The sequence below is a fragment of the Pseudophryne corroboree genome, assembly GCF_028390025.1.
Source record: "Pseudophryne corroboree isolate aPseCor3 chromosome 3 unlocalized genomic scaffold, aPseCor3.hap2 SUPER_3_unloc_1, whole genome shotgun sequence".
NCBI classification, from domain to species: Eukaryota; Metazoa; Chordata; class Amphibia; order Anura; family Myobatrachidae; genus Pseudophryne; species Pseudophryne corroboree.
Genome location: NW_026967493.1, coordinates 4,672,835 through 4,698,265, shown reverse-complemented (window position 1 = coordinate 4,698,265; position 25,431 = coordinate 4,672,835). Strand labels below are relative to the sequence as shown.

At 48.8% G+C, this 25,431-nt stretch overlaps 1 protein-coding gene across 3 annotated transcripts in view; it reads left to right on the top strand.

Moving 5' to 3' along the window:
* Positions 1–7,119: 7,119 nt before the first annotated feature.
* Positions 7,120–25,431, top strand: part of LOC134983141 (oocyte zinc finger protein XlCOF6-like) — a 37,266-nt gene continuing 18,954 nt past the window's right edge. The window contains exons 1-2 of one of the 3 annotated variants that reach the window (XM_063948871.1): positions 7,120–7,221; positions 7,675–7,790. In XM_063948871.1, the coding sequence (XP_063804941.1) occupies positions 7,182–7,221; positions 7,675–7,790 (156 nt within the window). In that variant the 5' untranslated portion in view covers positions 7,120–7,181. Of the gene's footprint in view, positions 7,222–7,674; positions 7,791–25,431 lie in introns of those variants that run through there. The other 2 variants (XM_063948873.1, XM_063948872.1) reach the window with 2 other exon arrangements.

Below are 25,431 nucleotides of genomic sequence, written 5' to 3'. Positions count from 1 at the left end.
AGGTAAAGACCTTCGGTGCCGTGGACAACTCCACCGGCCGCGTCTGGAACTGATAGTGACAGTCCTGTACCACATATCTGAGGTACTCCTGGTGAGGAGGGTAAATGGGGACATGCAGGTACGCATCCTTGATGTCCTGGGAGACCCTGTAATCCCCCTCGTCCAGGCTCGTAATATCCGCCCTGAGCGATTCCATCTTGAACTTGAATCTTCTGATATAAAAGTTCAAGTATTTTAATTTCAAGATGGGTCTCACCGAAACGTTTCGGTACCACAACCACTGTGGAATAGTAACCCCTTCCTTGCTGAAGGAGGGGCGCCTTGACAATCACTTGTTGTGATTATAGTGTTGAATATCCACCAACACCGTCTCCCTGGCAGAGGGAGGTGCCGGTAAGGCAGATTTTAGGAAAACGGCGGGGGGAAGAACGTCTCGAACTCCAGCCTGTACCCCTGAGATACTACTTGAAGGACCCAGGGATCCATGTGAGAGAGCCCACTGTCCGCTGAAATTTCTGAGACGGGCCCCCACCGTACCCGGGTCCGCCTGAGCAGCCCCCGCACCATGCTGTGGACCTACCGGACGCAGGGAGGATTTCTGCTCTTGGGAACTAGCTGTGTGTTGCAGCTTTTTCCTCTACCTTTGCCTCTCGGCAGAAAGGATGAGCCTCTAGCCCTCTTGCTTTTCTGGGGCCGAAAGGACTGTACTTGATGATACGGTGCTTTCTTTTGTTGTGGGGTAGCCTGTGGCAAAAAAATCGATTTCCCAACAGTAGCTGTGGAAACGAGGTCTGAAAAACCATCCCCAAACAGTTTTACCCCCTTATAGGGCAACTTCCATGTGCCGATTCGAGTCGGCATCGCCTGACCATTGCCAAGTCCATAACCCCCGTGTGGCGGCAATGGACCTAGCGCTTATTTTTGATGCCAGCCGGCAAATATCCCTCTGTGCATCACGTATGTATAAGACCACGTCTTTTATATGCTCTATTTTCAGCAAAATATTGTCCCTATCCATAGTTATTTTCCGACAGGGAATCTGACCACGCAGCGGGAGCACTGCACATCCATGCCGAAGCAACGGCTGGTCGCAATATAATGCCCTAGTGTGTGACTATATCTTATAGGATAACCTCCTGCTTTCTATCAGCAGGTCCCTTCAGGGCGGCCGTATCCGGAGACGGTAGTGCCACCTTTTCTGATAAGCGTGTAAGCGCTGTATCTACCCTATGGGGTGTTTCCCCGCGTGACCTATCCTCTGGCGGGAAAGGGTACGCTGCCAATAACCGTTTTAGAAATTATCAATTTCTTACCGGGGGAAGACCACTCTTCCTCACACACCTCATTTAATTTCTCAGATGCAGGAAAAACTACTAATAGTTTCTCTCACCAAACACAATACCCTTTTATGTGGTACCTGGGGTATAATCATAAATGTGTAATACATTTTTCATTGCCTCAATCCTGTAACGGGTGGACCTATTTGGAGGGTACACCAGTCTCATCGACGTCGACACTGGAGTCAGTATCCGTGTCGACATCGGTGTCTGTTATCTGAGGTAGCGGGCGATTTTAGAGCCCCCCATGACATTTGAGACGCTGGAACAGGCACAAGCTGAGTAGCCGGCTGTTCTGTGTCGTCGACCTTTTATGTAAGGAGTTGACACTTTCACGTAATCTTTCCATAAGTTCAACCACACCGGTGTCGACCCCGCAGGGGGTGACAACATATTTACAGGCATTCGCTCCGCCTCCACCTCATTATCCTCCACATACCTGTCGACACAGCCGTACCGACACACAGCACACACACAGGGAATGCTCTGATAGAGGACAGGACCCCACAAAGCCCTTTGGGGAGACAGAGGGAGAGTATGCCAGCACACACCAGGGCGCTATATATCACAGGGATAGCACCTATAAAAAGTGTTTTCCCTTATAGCTGCATATATATATATATATATGTATACTGCGCCTAAATTGTGCCCCCCCTCTCTTTTTAACTCTTTCTGTAGTGTATTAACTGCAGGGGAGAGCCAGGGAGCTTCCCTCCAACGGAGCTGTGAGGGCAAAATGGCGCCAGTGTGCTGAGGAGATAGCTCCGCCCCTTTTTCGCGGACTTTTCTCCCGCATTTTTATGGATTCTGGCAGGGGTTAATGTACATCCATATAGCCCTGGGGGTTATATGTGATGTATTTTTGCCAGCCAAGGTGTTAATATTGCTGCTCAGGGCGCCCCCCCCCAGCGCCCTGCACCCATCAGTGACCGCAGTGTGAGGTGTGCATGAGGAGCAATGGCGCACAGCTGCAGTGCTGTGCGCTACCTTGATGAAGACTGATGTCTTCTGCCGCCGATTTTCCGGACCTCTTCTTGCTTCTGGCTCTGTAAGGGGGCCGGCGGCGCGGCCCTGGGACCGGACTCCGAGGCTGGGCCTGTGTTCAATCCCTCTGGAGCTAATGGTGTCCAGTAGCCTAAGAAGCCCAAGCTGGCTGCAAGCAGGCAGGTTCGCTTCTTCTCCCCTTAGTCCCTCGATGCAGTGAGCCTGTTGCCAGCAGGTCTCACTGAAAATAAAAAAACCTAAAACTAACTTTTATCTAAGCTCAGGAGAGCCCCCTAGATTGCACCCTGCTCGGTCGGGCACAAAAATCTAACTGAGGCTTGGAGGAGGGTCATAGGGGGAGGAGCCAGTGCACACCAGGTAGTCCTAAAGCTTTCTTTTTGTGCCCAGTCTCCTGCGGAGCCGCTATTCCCCATGGTCCTTACGGAGTTCCCAGCATTCACTAGGACGTCAGAGAAATAAACAGTTTTAAAAGATAATAGCGTATTGTTCTTACCTCCGGTTCCGGATTCCTTCAGCACTCCTTACTAAGCGAAGCAGACGCTTATCTGGTCAGCACTACGAGGGATACCACCTTCCCGCCCTTTGCTGACCGATAATGGGCCATATTCAATTAGCAGTGATAACGGACTTTTCACGTGAAAAGTCCGGTTTTCGGGTGAAAAACCGGACTTTTCACGTGAAATGCAATTACAGCCTATTCAATTATCCTGGAAAATTTATCGGTGATCATGTTTTCACTAATTTCACTTCACCTTCTCTGAAGCAGGTGAAAAGTTGGGAAAAGTCACTATTTTAAGGTAAAAATGTTTGGATATGGTACAGAACTCCTGGGACACCCCCCTTTATGACTAATTAGGCACGTTGAAGTTTTTAATTATTTTTAATTGGCCAATAATGACATGTCATTTTTGGGGTGAAAAAGTAAAAAGTGATGGAAATTGGGGTTCAAGGTATGGGACAGGTATATTGGGGTGCTTTATGAGTGGGACAGGTGTTTTTTAGGCTTGCAGATGGGAGTAATCGGTCTGTTTCCACTTTTTTTAAAAGTTCCCTAAAATGACCCAAATATATACTTATACCCATTTTCATGTACCCCAAATTTAGTGAGAGCATTTATTTTGCTCAAAAAAACTTGCTTTCTATCATTTTTTTGCATTTAAAAAAAAAATGCATATAACCGCCATTTCACACAATTTAAGTCCCCAAAAACTCTCTAATGTGATCTCTAACACACTTCTCTTCTGTTTTCCTATGTTAGTTTAGCATTTTTTGGGGTACAGGCTGATTTCCCCATTTTCACCTGCACTTTTCACTGCAAGAATTTTCACGTGAAACCCGGTCGGAATTGAATAGGTCGAAAAATGGAGCGTTTTCGCGGCAATTTTCGGCCGATTGCCGCGAAAAATTTTCGGGCGAAAAATTGCCGCGAATTTACGAAAAATTGAAAAACGGAGCGTTTTCGCTGCAATTTTCGGCCGATTGTCGCGAAAAATTTTCGGGCGAAAAATTGCCGCGAATTTGCGGATAATTGAATACCCTAGTAAAGCTGTTCGAGCGATCGTGATCGCTCCTATTACCCGCTGCAATGTAATGAACACACGATACCGTGCTAAGGATCCAACACCTTTACTAACGAGCTTTTAGTTATATCGAAAAGAGAAACAGTTAACAAGTCATACACTACAGGCTAACATATAATTCTAACAGGATATCTAGACAGAAATATACGCAAATAGTAAACAATCGCAAATACAAATACATAGACTAAGAATGAATGGCTAACATTACACGGGTAACAAAGTGGCAACAGAGAAACATACCATACGGGAACACTCGCAGGCGCAACCGGAATCCAGTCCTCCAATTATCAGTGATAACTGTTGAAGAGAGAGTACTGGCCGGTCTGGGGACAGTGACCCTTATATACACAACATACAGTGTACTTCAAAGGGCCCTACAACCTTATTGTTCATTGGACACAGGATTGTCTCTCTGCACTATAACAAAAGGTCATAGGTGGATTTGAACAGGTGGGCTGTGACTATTTCAAACAGCTCAGGTGGGTGGGAATCTCCGGATTCCCGCCGCATGGATAATGAACTGCAAATATAGAATATGTCCAGAAACTACTAATGGCCATAACTACACGCAGGAGCGATTTAATCTTTACCTAACCAACACCGGATTATTGCTATTAAAATACTCTTCGGTTAGGTACCAGACACCACTGTTCAACCTTAAACAGACCCTTTGTACCACGCAAAGAGGGATTCCCAAGTCCGTGAACAAGTCACATTAAACAAACTTACAGTTATTACTAAAGGGAACATTACCTATAAAACATGCTATTTGGTTCTATCATTAAACGATTGAGTCGCCCGCTAGACGCACACAAACTCTACCGTAAATGCACATACCACGCGCTCGAGCGCATGGCCGAGGCGCCATCACGCGGCTGCGTATATCCGCACACACGGGAGAGAATGTGCACGTGCAGCAGGCACGCGCATGAGGTGAATATATGGCAACGTGTAGCGTGATATTTTTCTGACTTTGACATCTGGGGGATGGCAAGTAGACTGGGGCTGTAATGTGGGCAGGAAATTATATTTTTTCTGTAAATAAATGTATTGAGTATCTCATTAGGAAACTTTTAGAGGGAGATTCAATTAAGCGCTGCACGCATAAGAGGTTATTATTGTAAAGGGACCTCGCTTATTTAGCAAGTGGTACATGAGTGTGGGAAGATCCAGGGGAACCTCAACCACTGGTGTAAGAAATTAATTGTCCAGACTGATGCCTCCCAGTGTGGCCTAGAAATTGTATTGAGCCAGGTGGGGAACATCCAGTGGATAATTTGTCCCGCATGATGGTAGACTGGAAGGTGGACGATATAACCATAGAGTGGAATGTCTAGCATGGGAGGTGTTCAATATAACCATTGAGAGGAATGTCTGTCATGAAAGGTGGCCTATATAACCATTGAGAGAAATGTCTGGCATGGGAGGTGGCCTATATAACCATTGAGAGAAATGTCTGGCATGGGAGGTGGCCTATATAACGGGTGGTCTTCAGTATGCTGACTGACGGGATCCCGGCGCACAGTTCACCGGCGCCGGGATCCTGACAGCCGGCATACCGACACTTATTCTCCCTCGTGGGCGTCCACGACCCCCCTGGAGGGAGAATAAAATAGCCATATATAACCATAGAGAGGATTGTCTGGCATGGGAGGTGGCCTATATAACCATAGAGAGGATTGTCTGGCAACAGAATGGATATTAACAAACCCCAGTTTTACATGTATGGGAGAGAGTGCATTTCCCTGTTCCATGTCAACATATCCCTGCATCCCTATTAATATTTTAGGGGGAAAATCACTGTTCCATTTTAGTTATTAATAATCCCTGTTTCCTATCATTTATTAATAATATTCAAGGTGCAATATTATTTGTGGATTGGTATTTCAAAAAATTTAAAAAAAAAGTTTTATGACCACGGAAGCATTTATTATTTTAAAATGTTATCACCATTTATGCAGCCATAAAATAATACACCATATAAGGGTCCCTTTGCCATAGTGGGAGGCAATCCCAGTCCTTCAGAATGTCAATGGAACTTCTAGGTGGAGAAACCTTCAAATAATTAACAATCGGGTTGCCCTCTTCCCCATGCTAGCAGGTACTAGCTTGGCACTTACCCCAGGGGCAGTAATTGCCAATGCTTATAGTTATACGTAAATAATTGATTAGGAAGGTTTTCCAATGTTGCAACCAATCAGACGCTAGTTGCTGCAGCTGGTTGGAAACGTAGTCATCCCTTCAGGTCAGTTTACTGGTTGTCACTGGAAGCGAACGGGAAATGTCACTTACATTTTAGTGTTGAGTTACTAAATTGTCCTTTTAGTAGATTCTCCGATCTACGCCAAAAGCTGGAGCGTTTGTACCCGGCCGACATATTGGAACCCGGATACACACTCCGTGATATTAATGAAGGATGGAACGATCACTGTTCCTATTCTTCACTGGCATTCATGGTGCCGCTAGTGATATCGTCACCTGACATCGCTACCGAACACCGGTGCCCGCAGACACTCTGCCCAATATGTGCCAAATTGAGCAATATGTCGGCTCGATCCGCCGACGGATGAAACCACATATTGTTCAGCGTGTACGCAGTGCGGAGATCAGTATTTGTGAGGTTTTTACGCATTTGGAGATTTACTTCATAGGTTGTTTTTTTTTTATAAATAAAAAGCTGATTATTTTGCAGCGTTAGTTACCTGTGACACACCTGTAGATTTGGGAATTACTGTGTAACTCAAGGGCTTTGTGGAAGGTCAGGGACATGTCTTCCTAATGTGCACAGCAACCTATTTATTTAAACGCCATCCTGATAGATCGATCGATAGAATGATTGATTTATAGATAGACGAAATATAGGTAGATATAGATTTATTTAGATATATAGACAGTAAAGCAGCAGGTGGAAAACAGCTGCAATTATGTTTTGTCCTCAGGACAAAGGAGCGGCGGCCATCTTGCTGTAGATCAGCCATTCTCCAGATATGACGAGAAGATGAAAACCAGAGACTCCTCACTGCCCAGCCCCGCCTTTCCCACGTTATTTCTCCTACGTTGCGCCCAGGGCTCCCGCAATTCATTGAAAACAAGCGAACAATAGGGTTAGATGGAACAGCGGCGGCCATTTTCTTGTGGCCTGTGTCAGTAAATGTGTGCAATCGTGCACACTGGTCTTTGGGTTCCGTGATTGCAGACACAGGACTACAGCTCCCACAATGCATAGCTCCGCTCTGTTTCCTGTTCTAGCCTAGGGCAGATGTGCACTGCAGGTTCTCTGTTACTGGCACAGGGAGGAGGTAATAAATAATATATATTCTAACTGTTCCTATTGTTACCAAGCTGAGTATCTGTTGGAAGAGGTAATAACCTTGATATTAATTATTGTGATGGCTATTATTACTGTGCACGGTGTCTCCTGAAAGAGATAATAACTCTGGTGGTGTTATTATAATAATAATAATAATAATAATAATAATAATAATATGTGTGTGTGTATATATATATATGTGTATGTGTGTGTGTGTATATTACATGGAGTTGCTATATTGTCCCTTTACACAGGGACACATATGAATTACACAGGTTCTGTGGCGTTTCACCTGTTTTTCATCAGCCCCAGAACCTGTGTAACGCCTATGTGTGTGAAGGATATTGGAGCAGCCCTAGTATTACAGTGATGGGAATACTGTATCACCGCTGTAGGAGTCTAGACCTGTGTGCATTAACCCCTTACGCTTTGTATTGTGTAGATGAGACTCCCTTCCTGGTCCTGCACGGATTTCTGGGCCCGCTGCACTTGTCACGGAGCGGCTTACATTGGCGCTTTAGACCTGATCAATGGACTGAGTCAGCGGATGTGAACATTGTAAGTTAGGCATAATTCCCTATCCACCGCCTGCTTATTAACCAGGGCCGGATCAAGGCCTGTGGGGGCCCCTGGGCAACTGTGATATGGGGGACCCCCACCAATATAATTAACAATGCACCCGCTACCTCCTGGCACCATTATTCATATGCCCCAGGGCCCTTAGCTTGATAAAATGCATCTTGGTCCCGGCTTTTGGGCTCTATTGTGATCGGAGCCGGCACTGGTCACAGGGGTATCCGGACTCCAGTTCCTGACAACAAAAAGGTTGACACACCTTAGGTCGACGCCAATTGGTCGACACACCTTAGGTCGACGCGGTCGACAGGAACAAAGTCGACATGGGAAAAGGTCGACATGAGTTTTTCACAATTTTTTTCTTTTTTGGAACCTTTTCATACTTAACGATCCACGTGGACTACGACTGGAACGGTAATCTGTGGCAAGCGGAGCGGAGCGAAGGCACCATGCCCGAAGCATGGCGAGCGAAGCGGTGCACTAATTGGGGTTCCCGGTCACTCTACGAAGAAAACGACACAAAAAAAACATAAAAAACTCATGTCGACCTTTTTCCATGTCGACCTTGTTCCTGTCGACCTTTTGTCCATGTTGACCTAAGGTGTGTTGACCAATTGGCGTCGACCTAAGGTGTGTCGACCTTTTTGTTGTCGACCTGGAGTCCCAGATCTGGTCACAGGAACCCCTGTTTGGCCGGCTTTCTTTCAGCAGCACTAAAATGTAGATAAGCCGCTGTTGTACCTGACAGGGCAGTGTGCGTCGGCTATCTCCCAGCTATACAGACCCACTTGCAGTACAAGCGGATGGGTGGCAGCTGATGTTTTAAGTGCAGCTTAGTGCCGGGCGGCTTCTGGGCTCTGAGGTGACCAGAGGGTGTATGCTGGACCCTGGTTGGCCGGCTGTCTCTCAGCGGCCGCTTTGGTGTGCACATCACTGGTCACTGACCGGCAGAGCCGAAGCATATTACATTATGTCTGCGCTGCTGCAGGGAATTGGAACCGGCTCCTGACAGCAGACATACTGTAATGCTCTGCGACTCTGCCAGGAGCCAGTCAAGTTGGGGAAATATTTGCAGCAGTGTGGGGACCCCCAGTGTGTGTATGGGCCATGGGATGACCGCCCCCTCCTGTAATCCAGCCCTGCTTTAACAATCCTATAATAATATTATCTCAGCTTCTTCATGTTAGTTCCATACTAACATAGTGTGGGACTCTTTCTGGATTTGGGACAGATTGGGGCAGATCACCTAAGGACTGGTGGACAACGAGAATTACTGATTTGTTGTTTTATACACTTTAAATGATAAATACAGGATTTGACCTGCAGAATTGATTTAGTGTGTCCTGATATATCTTAATATGCTATTTAAGTGTGGTTTCTCTGACGTCCTAGTGGATGCTGGGGACTCCGTCAGGACCATGGGGATTAGCGGCTCCGCAGGAGACAGGGCACAAAAATAAAGCTTTAGGATCAGGTGGTGTGCACTGGCTCCTCCCCCTATGACCCTCCTCCAAGCCTCAGTTAGGTTTTTGTGCCCGTCCGAGCAGGGTGCAATCTAGGTGGCTCTCCTAAAGAGCTGCTTAGAAAAAGTTTTTAGGTTTTTTATTTTACAGTGAGTCCTGCTGGCAACAGGCTCACTGCAACGAGGGACTTAGGGGAGAAGAAGTGAACTCACCTGCGTGCAGGATGGATTGGCTTCTTAGGCTACTGGACACCATTAGCTCCAGAGGGATCGAACACAGGCCCAGCCATGGAGTCCGGTCCCGGAGCCGCGCCGACGACCCCCTTGCAGATGCCGAAAAGTGAAGAGGTCCAGAAACCGGCGGCAGAAGACTTTTCAGTCTTCATGAGGTAGCGCACAGCACTGCAGCTGTGCGCCATTGTTGTCACACACTTCACACCAGCGGTCACTGAGGGTGCAGGGCGCTGTGGGGGGCGCCCTGGGCAGCAATGAAATACCTATACTGGCTAAAAGATACATCACATATAGCCCCTGGGGCTATATGGATGTATTTAACCCCTGCCAGGTCTCAGAAAAACAAGAGAAGAAGCCCGCCGAAAAGGGGGCGGGGCCTATTCTCCTCAGCACACAGCGCCATTTTCCCTCACAGAAATGCTGGTGGGAAGGCTCCCAGGCTCACCCCTGCACTGCACTACAGAAACAGGGTTAAAACAGAGAGGGGGGGCACTTATGGCGATATGATTATATATATTAAGATGCTATAAGGGAAAAGCACTTATATAAAGGTTGTCCCTGTATAATTATAGCGTTTTGGTGTGTGCTGGCAAACTCTCCCTCTGTCTCTCCAAAGGGCTAGTGGGGTCCTGTCCTCTATCAGAGCATTCCCTGTGTGTGTGCTGTGTGTCGGTACGTGTGTGTCGACATGTATGAGGACGATGTTGGTGAGGAGGCGGAGCAATTGCCTGTAATGGTGATGTCACTCTCTAGGGAGTCGACACCGGAATGGATGGCTTATTTAAGGAATTACGTGATAATGTCAACACGCTGCAAGGTCGGTTGACGACATGAGACGGCCGGCAAACCAATTAGTACCTGTCCAGGCGTCTCAAACACCGTCAGGAGCGTTAAAACGTCTTTTTACCTCAGTCGGTCGACACAGACACGGACACTGACTCCAGTGTCGACGGTGAAGAAACAAACGTATTTTTCTTTTAGGGCCACACGTTACTTGTTAAGGGCAATGAAGGAGGTGTTACATATTTCTGATACTACAAGTACCACAAAAAAGGGTATTTTGTGGAGTGTGAAAAAACTACCTGTAGTTTTTCCTGAATCAGATAAATTAAATGAAGTGTGTGATGATGCGTGGGTTTCCCCCGATAGAAAATTATTGGCGGTATACCCTTTCCCGCCAGAAGTTAGGGCGCGTTGGGAAACACCCCTTAGGGTGGATAAGGCGCTCACACGCTTATCAAAACAAGTGGCGGTACCGTCTCCAGATAGGGCCGCCCTCAAGGAGCCAGCTGATAGGAGGCTGGAAAATATCCTAAAAAGTATATACACACATACTGGTGTTATACTGCGACCAGCGATCGCCTCAGCCTGGATGTGCAGCGCTGGGTTGGCTTGGTCGGATTCCCTGACTGAAAATATTGATACCCTTGACAGGGACAGTATTTTACTGACTATAGAGCATTTAAAGGATGCATTTCTATATATGCGAGATGCACAGAGGGATATTTGCACTCTGGCATCAAGAGTAAGTGCGATGTCCATATCTGCCAGAAGTTGTTTATGGACACGACAGTGGTCAGGTGATGCAGATTCCAAACGGCACATGGAAGTATTGCCGTATAAAGGAGAAAAAGACGACGTCTTTTCAGCCTCAGTCCTTTCGTCCCCATAAGGGCAAGCGGTCAAAAGGCCAGTCATATCTGCCATGGGATAGAGGAAAGGGAAGAAGACTGCAGCAGGCAGCCCATTCCCAGGAACAGAAGCCCTCCACCGCTTCTGCCAAGTCCTCAGCATGACGCTGGGGCCGTACAAGCGGACTCAGGTGCGGTGGGGGGTCGTCTCAAGAGTTTCAGCACGCAGTGGGCTCATTCGCAAGTGGACCCCTGGATCCTACAAGTAGTATCCCAGGGGTACAGATTGGAAGTTCGAGACGTCTCCCCCTCGCAGGTTCCTGAGGTCTGCTTTACCAACGTCTCCCTCCGACAGGGAGGCAGTAGTGGAAACAATTCACAAGCTGTATTCCCAGCAGGTGATAATCAAAGTACCCCTCCTACAACAAGGAAAGGGGTATTATTCCACACTATATTGTGGTACTGAAGCCAGACGGCTCGGTGAGACCTATTCTAAATCTGAATATTTGAACACTTACATAAAAAGGTTCAAATCAAGATGGAGTCACTTAGAGCAGTGATAGCGAACCAGGAAAAAGGGGACTATATGGTGTCCCGGGACAGATGCTTACCTCCATGTCCCAATTTGCCCTTCTCACCAAGGGTACCTCAGGTTCGTGGTACAGAACTGTCACTATCAGTTTCAGACGCTGCCGGTTGGATTGTCCACGGCACCCCGGGTCCTTACCAAGGTAATGGCCGAAATGATGATTCTTCTTCAAAGAAAATGGACGATCGCCTGATAAGGGCAAGGTCCAGAGAACAGTTGGAGGTCGGAGTAGCACTATCTCAAGTAGTTCTACGACAGCACGGGTGGATTCTAAATATTCCAAAACCGCAGCTGTTTCCGACGACACGTCTGCTGTTCCTAGGGATGATTCTGGACACAGTCCAGAAAAAGGTGTTTCTCCCGGAGAAGAAAGCCAGGGAGTTATCCGAGCTAGTCAGGAACCTCCTAAAACCAGGAAAAGTGTCAGTGCATCATTGCACAAGGGTCCTGGGAAAAATGGTGGCTTCTTACGAAGCGATTCCATTCGGCAGATTTCACGCAAGAACTTTTCAGTGGGATCTGCTGGACAAATGGTCCGGATCGCATCTGCAGATGCATCAGCGGATAACCTTATCGCCACGGACAAGGGTGTCTCTTCTGTGGTGGTTGCAGAGTGCTCATCTGTTAGAGGGCCGCAGATTCGGCATACAGGACTGGGTCCTGGTGACCACGGATGCCAGTCTGAGAGGCTGGGGAGCGGTCACACAGGGAAGAAACTTCCAGGGAGTATGGTCAAGCCTGGAGACTTCTCTTCACATAAATATACTGGAGCTAAGAGCGATTTACAATGCTCTAAGCCTGGCAAAACCCCTGCTTCAGGGTCAGCCGGTGTTGATCCAGTCGGACAACATCACGGCAGTCGCCCACGTAAACAGACAGGGTGGCACAAGAAGCAGGAGAGCAATGGCAGAAGCTGCAAGGATTCTTCGCTGGGCGGAAGATCATGTGATAGCACTGTCAGCAGTGTTCATTCCGGGAGTGGACAACTGGGAAGCAGACTTCCTCAGCAGACACGATCTACACCCGGGAGAGTGGGGACTTCATCCAGAAGTCTTCCACATGATTGTGAACCGTTGGGAAAAACCAAAGGTGGATATGATGGCGTCTCGCCTCAACAAAAAACTGGACAGGTATTGCGCCAGGTCAAGAGACCCTCAGGCAATAGCTGTGGACGCTCTGGTAACACCGTGGGTGTTCCAGTCAGTGTATGTGTTTCCTCCTCTGCCTCTCATACCAAAAGTACTGAGAATTATACGGCAAAGGGGAGTAAGAACGATACTCGTGGCTCCGGATTGGCCAAGAAGAACTTGGTACCCGGAACTTCAGGAGATGCTCACGGAAGATCCGTGGCCTCTACCTCTAAGACGGGACCTGCTTCAGCGGGGACAGTGTCTATTCCAAGACTTACCGCGGCTGCGTTTCACGGCATGGCGGTTGAACGCCGAATTCTAAGGGAAAAAGGCATTCCGGAAGAGGTCATTCCTACACTGGTAAAAGCCAGGAAGGAGGTGACTGCACAACATTATCACCGCATTTGGAGAAAATATGTTGCGTGGTGTGAGGCCAGGAAGGCCCCCACGGAGGAATTTCAATTGGGTCGATTCCTACATTTCCTGCAAACAGGATTGTCTATGGGCCTCAAATTGGGGTCCATTGAGGTTCAAATTTCGGCCCTGTCGATTTTCTTCCAGAAAGAATTGGCTTCAGTTCCTGAAGTCCAGACTTTTGTAAAAGGAGTACTACATATACAGCCCCGGTTGTGCCCCCAGTGGCTCCGTGGGACCTTAATGTAGTTTTGGATTTTCTCAAATCCCATTGGTTTGAGCCACTCAAATCGGTGGATTTGAAATATCTTACATGGAAAGTAACCATGCTACTGGCCCTGGCTTCAGCCAGGAGAGTGTCAGAATTGGCGGCTTTATCGTATAAAAGCCCATATCTGATTTTCCATTCGGACAGGGCAGAACTGCGGAAGCGTCCTCAGTTTCTGCCTAAGGTGGTGTCAGCGTTTCACCTGAACCAGCCTATTGTGGTGCCTGCGGCTACTAGCGATTTGGAGGATTCCAAGTTGCTGGACGTTGTCAGGGCATTGAATATATATATTTCAAGGACGGCTGGAGTCAGAAAATCTGACTCGCTGTTTATACTGTATGCACCCAACAAGCTGGGTGCTCCTGCTTCTAAGCAGACGATTGCTCGTTGGATTTGTAGCACAATTCAACTTGCACATTCTGTGGCAGGCCTGCCACAGCCTAAATCTGTCAAGGCCCATTCCACAAGGAAGGTGGGCTCATCCTGGGCGGCTGCCCGAGGGGTCTCGGCATTACAACTCTGCCGAGCAGCTACGTGGTCGGGGGAGAACACGTTTGTAAAATTATACAAATTTGATACCCTGGCTAAAGAGGACCTGGAGTTCTCTCATTCGGTGCTGCAGAGTCATCCGCACTCTCCCGCCCGTTTGGGAGCTTTGGTATAATCCCCATGGTCCTGACGGAGTCCCCAGCATCCACTAGGACGTCAGAGAAAATAAGATTTTACTTACCGATAAATCTATTTCTCGTAGTCCGTAGTGGATGCTGGGCGCCCATCCCAAGTGCGGATTGTCTGCAATACTTGTACATAGTTATTGTTACAAAAAAATCGGGTTGTTATTGTTGTGAGCCGTCTGTTCAGAGGCTCCTACGTTTGTCATACTGTTAACTGGGTTCAGATCACAAGTTGTACGGTGTGATTGGTGTGGCTGGTATGAGTCTTACCCGGGATTCAAAATCCTTCCTTATTGTGTACGCTCGTCCGGGCACAGTATCCTAACTGAGGCTTGGAGGAGGGTCATAGGGGGAGGAGCCAGTGCACACCACCTGATCCTAAAGCTTTATTTTTGTGCCCTGTCTCCTGCGGAGCCGCTAATCCCCATGGTCCTGACGGAGTCCCCAGCATCCACTACGGACTACGAGAAATAGATTTTCTCTATCGTCCTAAGTGGATGCTGGGGTTCCTGAAAGGACCATGGGGAATAGCGGCTCCGCAGGAGACAGGGCACAAAAGTAAAGCTTTTACAGGTCAGGTGGTGTGTACTGGCTCCTCCCCCTATGACCCTCCTCCAGACTCCAGTTAGATTTTTGTGCCCGGCCGAGAAGGGTGCAATTCTAGGTGGCTCTCATAAAGAGCTGCTTAGAGAGTTTAGCTTAGGTTTTTTATTTTACAGTGATTCCTGCTGGCAACAGGATCACTGCAACGAGGGACAGAGGGGAGAAGAAGTGAACTCACCTGCGTGCAGGATGGATTGGCTTCTTGGCTACTGGACATGAAGCTCCAGAGGGACGATCACAGGTACAGCCTGGATGGTCACCGGAGCCACGCCGCCGGCCCCCTCACAGATGCTGAAGCAAGAAGAGGTCCAGAATCGGCGGCTGAAGACTCCTGCAGTCTTCTTAAGGTAGCGCACAGCACTGCAGCTGTGCGCCATTTTCCTCTCAGCACACTTCACACGGCAGTCACTGAGGGTGCAGGGCGCTGGGGGGGGGCGCCCTGGGAGGCAAATGAAAACCTTTAAAAAGGCTAAAAATACCTCACATATAGCCCCAGAGGCTATATGGAGATATTTACCCCTGCCTAAATGTACTAAATAGCGGGAGACGAGCCCGCCGAAAAAGGGGCGGGGCCTATCTCCTCAGCACACGGCGCCATTTTCTGTCACAGCTCCGCTGGTCAGGAAGGCTCCCAGGTCTCTCACCTGCACTGCACTACAGAAACAGGGTATAACAGAGAGGGGGGGCAAAATAAATGGCAATATATTAATATAAAAGCAGCTATAAGGGAGCACTTAATCATAAGGCTATCCCTGTCATATATAGCGCTTTTTGGTGTGTGCTGGCAGACTCTCCCTCTGTCTCCCCAAAGGGCTAGTGGGTCCTGTCTTCGTATAGAGCATTCCCTGTGTGTTGGTACGTGTGTGTCGACATGTATGAGGACGTTATTGGTGTGGAGGCGGAGCAATTGCCAAATATGAGGATGTCACCTCCTAGGGGGTCGACACCAGAATGGATGCCTTTATTTGTGGAATTACGGGATAGCGTCAACTCGCTTAAGCAGTCGTTTGCCGACATGAGGCGGCCGGACACTCAATTAGTGCCTGTCCAGGCGCCTCAAATACCGTCAGGGGCTGTAAAACGCCCCTTGCCTCAGTCGGTCGACACAGACCCAGACACAGGCACTGATTCCGGTGGTGAAGGTGACGAATTAACCGTATTTTCCAGTAGGGCCACACGTTATATGATTTTGGCAATAAAGGAGATGTTACATTTAGCTGATACTACAGGTACCACTAAACAGGGTATTATGTGGGGTGTGAAAAAACTACCAGTAGTTTTTACCGAATCAGAAGAATTAAATGACGTGTGTGATGAAGCGTGGGGTGCCCCGATAAAAAAACTGCTAATTTCAAAGAAGTTATTGGCTTTATACCCTTTCCCGCCAGAGGTTAGGGAGCGCTGGGAAACACCTCCTAGGGTGAACAAAGCGCTAACACGCTTATCAAAACAAGTGGCGTTACCCTCTCCTGAGACGGCCGCACTTAAAGATCCATCAGATAGGAGGATGGAAAATATCCAAAAAGGTATATACACACATGCAGGTGTTATACTACGACCAGATATTGCGACTGCCTGGATGTGCAGTGCTGGGGTAGTTTGGTCAGAGTCCCTGATCGAAAATATTGATACCCTGGACAGGGACAATATTTTACTGTCGTTAGAACAAATAAAGGATGCATTTCTTTATATGCGTGATGCACAGAGAGATATCTGCACACTGGCATCACGGGTAAGTGCTATGTCCATTTCGGCCAGAAGAGCTTTATGGACACGACAGTGGACAGGCGATGCGTAGAGGAGTTATTTGGGGTCGGTCTATCGGATTTGGTGGCCACGGCTACGGCCGGGAAATCCACCTTTCTACCTCAAGTCACTACCCAACAGAAAAAGGCACCGACCTTTCAACCGCAGCCCTTTCGTTCCTTTAAAAATAAGAGAGCAAAGGGCTATTCATATCTGCCACGAGGCAGAGGACGAGGGAAGAGACAGCAACAGGCAGCTCCTTCCCAGGAACAGAAGCCCTCCCCGGCTTCTACAAAAGCCTCAGCATGACGCTGGGGCTTCGCAAGCGGACTCGGGGGCGGTAGGCGGTCGTCTCAAGAATTACAGCGCGCAGTGGGCTCACTCGCAGGTAAATCCCTGGATCCTGCAGATAATATCTCAGGGGTACAGGTTGAAATTAGAGACAGAGCCACCTCGCCGTTTCCTGAAGTCTGCTTTACCAACGTCCCCCTCAGAAAGGGAGACGGTTTTGGAAGCCATTCACAAGCTGTATTCTCAGCAGGTGATAGTCAAGGTACCTCTTCTACAACAAGGGAAGGGGTATTATTCCACTCTTTTTGTGGTACCGAAGCCGGATGGCTCGGTAAGGCCTATTCTAAATCTGAAGTCCTTGAACCTGTACATAAAGAAGTTCAAGTTCAAGATGGAGTCACTCAGAGCAGTGATAGCGAACCTGGAAGAAGGGGACTTTATGGTATCCTTGGACATCAAGGATGCGTATCTCCACGTTCCAATTACCCCTCACACCAGGGGTACCTCAGGTTCGTTGTACAAAACTGTCACTATCAGTTTCAGACGCTGCCGTTTGGTTTGTCCACGGCATCTCGGGTCTTTACAAAGGTAATGGCCGAGATAATATTTCTTCTTCGAAGAAAAGGCGTATTAATTATCCCATACTTGGACGATCTCCTAATAAGGGCAAGGTCCAGAGAACAGCTAGAGATGGGTTTAGCACTATCTCAAGAGGTGCTAAAGCAGCACGGATGGATTCTGAATATTCCAAAATCCCAATTAATGCCGACAACTCGTCTGCTGTTCCTGGGGATGATTCTGGACACAGTTCAGAAAAAGGTTTTTCTTCCCGAAGAAAAAGCCAAGGAGTTATCTGACCTGGTCAGGAACCTCCTAAAACCAGGAAAGGTGTCTGTACATCAATGCACAAGAGTCCTGGGAAAAAATGGTAGCTTCTTACGAAGCAATCCCTTTCGGCAGATTCCATGCAAAGGGATCTGTTGGACAAATGGTCAGGGTCGCATCTTCAGATGCACCTGCGGATAACCCTGTCGCCGAGGACAAGGGTATCCCTTCTGTGGTGGTTGCAGGAGGCTCATCTATTGGAGGGCCGCAGATTCGGCATGCAGGATTGGATCCTGGTGACCACGGATGCCAGCCTGAGAGGCTGGGGAGCAGTCACACAGGGAAGAAATTTCCAGGGAGTGTGGTCGAGCCTGAAAACGTCTCTTCACATAAGCATTCTGGAACTAAGAGCAATCTACAATGCTCTAAGCCAGGCGAAACCTCTGCTTCAAGGAAGACCGGTGTTGATCCAGTCGGACAACATCACGGCAGTCGCCCATGTAAACAGACAGGGCGGCACAAGAAGCAGGAGGGCAATGGCAGAAGCTGCCAGGATCCTTCGCTGGGCGGAGAATCACGTGATAGCACTGTCAGCAGTATTCATCCCGGGCGTGGACAACTGGGAAGCAGACTTCCTCAGCAGACACGACCTTCACCCGGGAGAGTGGGGACTTCATCCAGAAGTTTTCCACATGCTATTAAACCGTTGGGTAAAACCAATGGTGGACATGATGGCGTCTCGCCTCAACAAGACACTGGACAGGTATTGCGCCAGGTCAAGAGATCCGCAGGCAATAGCTGTGGACGCGCTGGTAACACATTGGGTGTACCAGTCGGTATAGGTGTTTCCTCCTCTGCCTCTCATACCAAAGGTTTTGAGGATTATACGGCAAAGAGGAGTAAGACTAGTGGCTCCGGATTGGCCAAGAAGGACTTGGTACCCGGAACTTCAAGAGATGGTCACGGACGATCCGTGGCCTCTACTTCTGAGAAGGGACCTGCTTCAGCAGGGTCCTTGTCTTTTTCAAGACTTACCGCGGCTGCGTTTGACGGCATGGCGTTTGAATGCCAGATCCTAAAAGGAAAAGGCATTCCAGAAGAAGTCATTCCTACCTTGATAAAGGCAAGGAAGGAAGTCACCGCGAAGCATTATCGCCGTATTTGGCGAAAATATGTTGCGTGGTGCGAGCAGCGGAGTGCTCCGATGGAGGAATTTCAACTGGGTCGTTTTCCTACATTTCCTGCAATCAGGATTGTCTATGGGTCTCAAATTGGGATCTATTAAGGTTCAAATTTCGGCCCTATCAATATTCTTCCAAAAAGAATTGGCCTCAGTCCCTGAGGTCCAGATTTTTATCAAAGGAGTACTGCATATACAGCCTCCTGTGGTGCCTAAGGTGGCACCGTGGGATCTAAATGTAGTTTTAGATTCCTCAAATCCAATTGGTTTGAACCACTAAAGAATGTGGATTTGAAATATCTCACATGGAAAGTGACTATGTTACTGGCCCTGGCTTCGGCCGGGAGAGTATCTGAACTGGCGGCTTTGTCTTATAAAAGCCCTTATTTAATTTTCCATTCGACATAGGGCAGAGCTGCGGACGCGTCCGCATTTTCTCCCTAAGGTGGTATCAGCGTTTCACCTGAACCAGCCTATTGTAGTGCCTGCGGCTACAGACGACTTGAAGGACTCCAAGTTGTTGGACGTTGTCAGAGCCTTAAAAATATACATTTAAAGGACGGCTGGAGTCAGAAAATCTGACTCGCTGTTTATACTGTATGCACCCAACAAGTTGGGTGCACCTGCTTCTAAGCAGTCGATTGCTCGTTGGATTTGTAACAAAATTCAACTTGTACATTCTGTGGCAGGCCTGCCACAGCCTAAATCTGTTAAGGCCCATTCCGCAAGGAAGGTGGGCTCATCTTGGGCGGCTGCCCGAGGGGTCTCGGCATTACAACTCTGCCGAGCAGCTACGTGGTCAGGGGAGAACACGTTTGTAAATTTTTACAAATTTGATACCCTGGCAAAGGAGGACCTGGAGTTCTCTCATTCGGTGCTGCAGAGTCATCCGCACTCTCCCGCCCGTTTGGGAGCTTTGGTATAATCCCCATGGTCCTTTCAGGAACCCCAGCATCCACTTAGGACGATAGAGAAAATAAGAATTTACTTACCGATAATTCTATTTCTCGGAGTCCGTAGTGGATGCTGGGCGCCCATCCCAAGTGCGGATTATCTGCAATACTTGTACATAGTTATTGTTAACTAATTCGGGTTATTGTTTAGGAAGCCATCTTTCAGAGGCTCCTCTGTTATCATACTGTTAACTGGGTTTAGATCACAAGTTGTACGGTGTGATTGGTGTGGCTGGTATGAGTCTTACCCGGGATTCAAAATCCTCCCTTATTGTGTACGCTCGTCCGGGCACAGTACCTAACTGGAGTCTGGAGGAGGGTCATAGGGGGAGGAGCCAGTACACACCACCTGACCTGTAAAAGCTTTACTTTTGTGCCCTGTCTCCTGCGGAGCCGCTATTCCCCATGGTCCTTTCAGGAACCCCAGCATCCACTACGGACTCCGAGAAATAGAATTATCGGTAAGTAAATTCTTATTTATCGGTAAGTAAAATCTTATTTTTTTTTATGTGGTGGTTTGGTGTATTTAGTGGCGGAACTAGCGAGCGGTGGGCCCAGGTGCGACAAAATGCTTTGACCCTCCCTCATCCCCTCCAAGTCCACTCCCTCGCCCCTGGAGAGGATCTGATGAGGGGGACCTGCTCAGGGCCAGAGAAATGGATACCTAGCAACAGTGCCGTAACTAGACATTTTAGCACTGTGTGCAAGGAACTGTGTGCAACAGCGGCAGACAGCGTGCCCTTTTTACACATAACGGCAGACAGCGTGCCCTTTTTACACATAACGGCAGACAGCGTGCCCTTTTTACACATAACGGCAGACAGCGTGCCCTTTTTACACATAACGGCAGACAGCGTGCCCTTTTTACACATAACGGCAGACAGCGTGCCCTTTTTACACATAACGGCAGACAGCGTGCCCTTTTTACACATAACGGTTGACAGCGTGCCCTTTTTACACATAACGGCTGACAGCGTGCCCTTTTTACACATTGCGGCAGACAGCGTCCCCTTTTTACACATCACGGCAGGCAGATTCCCCCTTTTTACACATTACGGCAGACAGTCCCCCTTTTTGCACATAAAGAAAGAGAAAGAAAGAAAGAAAGAAAGAATTATACTTACCCTCTCCGCTGGCTCAGGCTCCTCGGTGCAGCTTCTGGTAGAGATCCCGGGCAGGAGAGAAGGAGGAGGAGGGAGCCGCAGCAGTGCTGTGTTATTGGTGGAAGCGCTGCTGCTGCTGTCCCTCTGCTTCACTATAGGCTGTTCTCCGCTGCTGTGAATGCTGGGATGCACTTCACAGCGACGGGTGACAACCTATAATGAAACAGAGGGCCAGCAGCAGCAGCGCCTCCACCAGTAACAAAGCGCTGCTGCGGCTCCCTCCTCCACCTCCCTCCTCCTCCTTCTCCCCCGTACCGCTGCGCTCCTCTCCTCTCTGTCCGGGCGGCTGTGTGCTGCGGGCAGCGGTTGCCCGCAGCACACAGCGGCATGTAATGAGTGGTTTGACGCATTACATGCTTTGGGCCCATGGACAGAGGCGGGCCCCAGTGCAATGCACTGGTTGCACTGGCGGTAGTTCCGCCTCTGGGTGTATTAAATAATGTAATATCTGAGCTTCATCAATTTCTGCGCTAATTTCTGCTGCGGGGTACACTGGGCTCCACAAGGAATAAACATAGGGGTGTAGAGTAGGATCTTGATCCGAGGCACCAACAGGCTCAAAGCTTTGACTGTTCCCAGAATGCACAGCGCCGCCTCCTCTATAACCCTGCCTCCCTGCACAGGAGCTCAGTTTTGTAGTTGGTGCTGCAGTAAGCAGGCACTTAACAGAGGGGCTGCTCCAGGCAGCCCTAAGAAGAGCTTTTTTTGAAGACTTCAAGGGCAGCAGCGGTGGTAAATGTCAGGAGACATTCACTGCTGCAGCTCCGGCTCTCCCCAGCGGCGCTGTACACTCCCGAGCCCTGGTTGCTGGGTAACTACAGCAGGAGGCTCCGGTTTTCTTTACGTCAGGCACACAAGACGGTGGCTCTCCGGGATCGCGTGGCCGCGCTTCGGGAGGTGGTGAGTGGGTCCCGCTTGCGGGACCCGGTCTTTATCGCGATCCGGTGCGGTCAGTGGGAGGCGGGCTGCGCGCGCTGGCGGTGGACACTGTGGCAGTACAGGCGATCCCACTAGATCACCAGGGCATGGGTGCAGGTCGGGTTTTCTCTCTAAACCATTTTCAGTAGCCCACAGTACCCGGTGGTTTTGCCAGCAGGGGGATAAGGCTTAGACCTGAAGCCCCTCACCCAGCCCCAGGGCGCCATTTCCCGCAAACGTTCCCGCCCTGGAGCTGCATATCTGTCTCTCCCTCACTCCCTGTCAGTGTCTGGGCGCCATTATCCCTCAGCTTCACTGTTCCTGGGACTGCTTGGGCAAATCCTCCTGTGTAAAGCCGCCTGGTTGTCAGTGCTGTGCCTTTACATGACACTTAAGTATTCTACCTGCCTTTTCAGTCAGTGCTAGTTAAGAAAGAGTGCATTTAGTCAGGGTTTTCTAGTACAATTACCCTGTGATATACATCCAGTTCTTACTGTGTAGTGTTATATTTATTGACTATATAGCTATATATATAAGCTAGTCCAGTGCAGTATTATTGTTAGTAATAACCTCTGCATTGTACAAACTGTGACTGTATGTGTGTGCATTAGATAGCTGAGTGGTGTCCATTTCGTGTCTTTCACTCAACTTGCTATCCCTATATTCTATAACCTGAGGGGGCATGGTGCGTCAGGTTTTATATTGATATAGGATTTTCAAATAGATATACTTTAATACGTATTTCTCTTACGTCCTAGAGGATTCTGGGGACTCCGTAAGGACCATGGGGATAGACGGGCTCTGCAGGAGACATGGGCACTAAAAAAGAACTTTAGGTATGGGTGTGCACTGGCTCCTCCCTCTATGCCCCTCCTCCAGACCTCAGTTTGTGGGGGAACTGTCTTCAGATAAGAGAATTCCCTGAGTGTGTGGTGTGTCGGTACGCGTGTGTCGGCATGTCTGAGGTAGAAGGCTCTCCTAGGGAGGAGGTGGAGCAAATGAGTGTGGTGTCTCCGTCGGCAACACCGACACCTGACTGGTTGGATATGTGGAATGTTTTAAGTGCTAATGTGAATTTATTGCACAAAAGGTTGGACAAAGCTGAGTCCAGGGAGTGTACAGGGAGTCAAGCCCTGCCTGCCACTATGTCGCAGGGACCTTCTGGGTCTCAAAAGCGCCCACTATCCCAAATAGTAGACACTAATACCGACACGGATTCTGACTCCAGTGTCGACTACGATGATGCAAAGTTACAGCCAAAATTGGCTAAAAGTATTCAATATATGATTATTGCAATAAAGGATGTACTGCATATCACAGATGACCTCTCTGTCCCGGACACAAGGGTGCGCATGTATAAGGAAAAGAAACCTGAGGTAACCTTTCCCCCATCTCATGAACTGAACGAGTTATTTGAAAAGGCTTGGGAATCTCCAGACAAGAAACTGCAGATTCCCAAAAGGATTCTTATGGCGTATCCTTTCCCAACTAAGGACAGGATACTGTGGGAATCCTCCCCAAGTGTGGACAAAGCGTTGACACGCATATCCAAAAAGGTAGCGCTGCCATCCCAAGATACGGCAACCCTCAGGGATCCTGCTGATCGCAAGCAGGAGACTACCTTGAAGTCCATTTACACACATTCTGGTACCTTACTCAGACCGGCGATAGCGTCGGCTTGGGTTTGTAGCGCTGTAGCAGCATGGTCAGATACCTTATCGGTGGAAATTGATACCCTGGATAAGGATACCATTTTATTGACCCTGGGTCATATTAAAGATCTAGGGTCAACGCTATGGCGATTTCTGCTAGACGAGTCCTATGGACCCGACAATGGACGGGTGATGCCGACTCAAAGAGGCATATGGAGGTTTTACCTTACAAGGGTGAGGAATTGTTTGGGGAAGGTCTCTCGGACCTAGTTTCCACAGCCACGGCATGTAAATCTACTTTTTTGCCTCATGTTTCCTCACAGCCTAAGAAAGCGCCACATTATCAGATGCAGTCCTTTCGGTCACATAGAAACAAGAGAGTACGGGGATCGTCCTTTCTTGCCAGATGTAAGGGCAGGGGAAAAAAGCTGCCAACCACAGCTAGTTCCCAGGAGCAGAAGTCCTCCCCGGCCTCTACAGAATCCACTGCATGACGCTGGGGCTCCGCTGAGGGAGTCCCCGCCCCAGTGGGGGCACGTCTTCGACTTTTCAGCCACATCTGGGTTCACTCACAGGTGGATCCCTGGGCAATAGAAATTGTTTCCCAGGGTTACAAGCTGGAATTCGAAGAGGGGCCTCCTCGCCGGTTTTTCAAATCGGCCCTACCAGCTTCTCCCCCAGGGAGGGAGATAGTTTTAAATGCAATTCAAAAATTGTGTCTTCATCAAGTGGTGATCAAAGTTCCCCTGCTTCAACAAGGGATGGGGTATTACTCAACCCTGTTTGTAGTCCCGAAACTGGACGGTTCGGTCAGACCCATTTTAAATTTAAAATCCTTAAACCTATACTTAAAAAGGTTCAAGTTCAAGATGGAATCGCTCAGAGCGGTAATCGCCAGCCTGGAAGGGGGGGGGGGACTTTATGGTGTCCCTGGACATAAAGGATGCATACCTTCATGTTCCCATATATCCACCTCATCAGGCATACCTGAGATTTGCGGTACAGGATTGTCATTACCAATTTCAGACGTTGCCGTTTGGGCTTTCCACGGCCCCGAGGATTTTCACCAAGGTAATGGCGGAAATGATGGTGCTCCTGCGCAAGCAGGGTGTCACAATTATCCCGTACTTGGACGATCTCCTGATAAAAGCGAGGTCACGAGAGCAGTTGTTGAACAGCGTATTACTTTCACTGAACGTGTTACAACACGGCTGGATTCTCAATATCCCGAAGTCACAGTTGGTCCCTACGACTCGTTTGACCTTCTTAGGCATGATTCTGGATACGGACCAGAAAAGGGTTTATCTTCCGATAGAAAAGGCCCAGGAACTCATGACTCTGGTCAGGGACCTATTGAAGCCAAAAAGGGTGTCAGTGCATCACTGCACTCGAGTCCTGGGAAAGATGGTGGCGTCTTACGAGGCCATTCCCTTCGGCAGGTTCCATGCGAGGACTTTCCAATGGGACCTGGGACCTACTGGACAAGTGGTCCGGGTCACATCTACAGATTCATCAGATGATCACCCTGTCCCCCAGGGCCAGGGTATCTCTCCTGTGGTGGCTGCAGAGTGCTCACCTTCTAGAGCAGAGGTTCTCAAACTCGGTCCTCGGGGGCACACACAGTGCATGTTTTGCAGGTCTCCTCACAGAATCGCAAGTGAAATAATTAGCTCCACCTGTGGACCTTTTAAAATGTGTCAGTGAGTAATTAATACACCTGTGCACCTGCTGAGTTACCTGCAAAACATGCACTGTGTGTGCCCCCGAGGACCGAGTTTGAGAACCTCTGTTCTAGAGGGTCGCAGGTTCGGCATTCAGAACTGGATTCTGGTAAGCACGGACGCGAGCCTCCGAGGTTGGGGAGCAGCCACACAGGGAAGAAACTTCCAA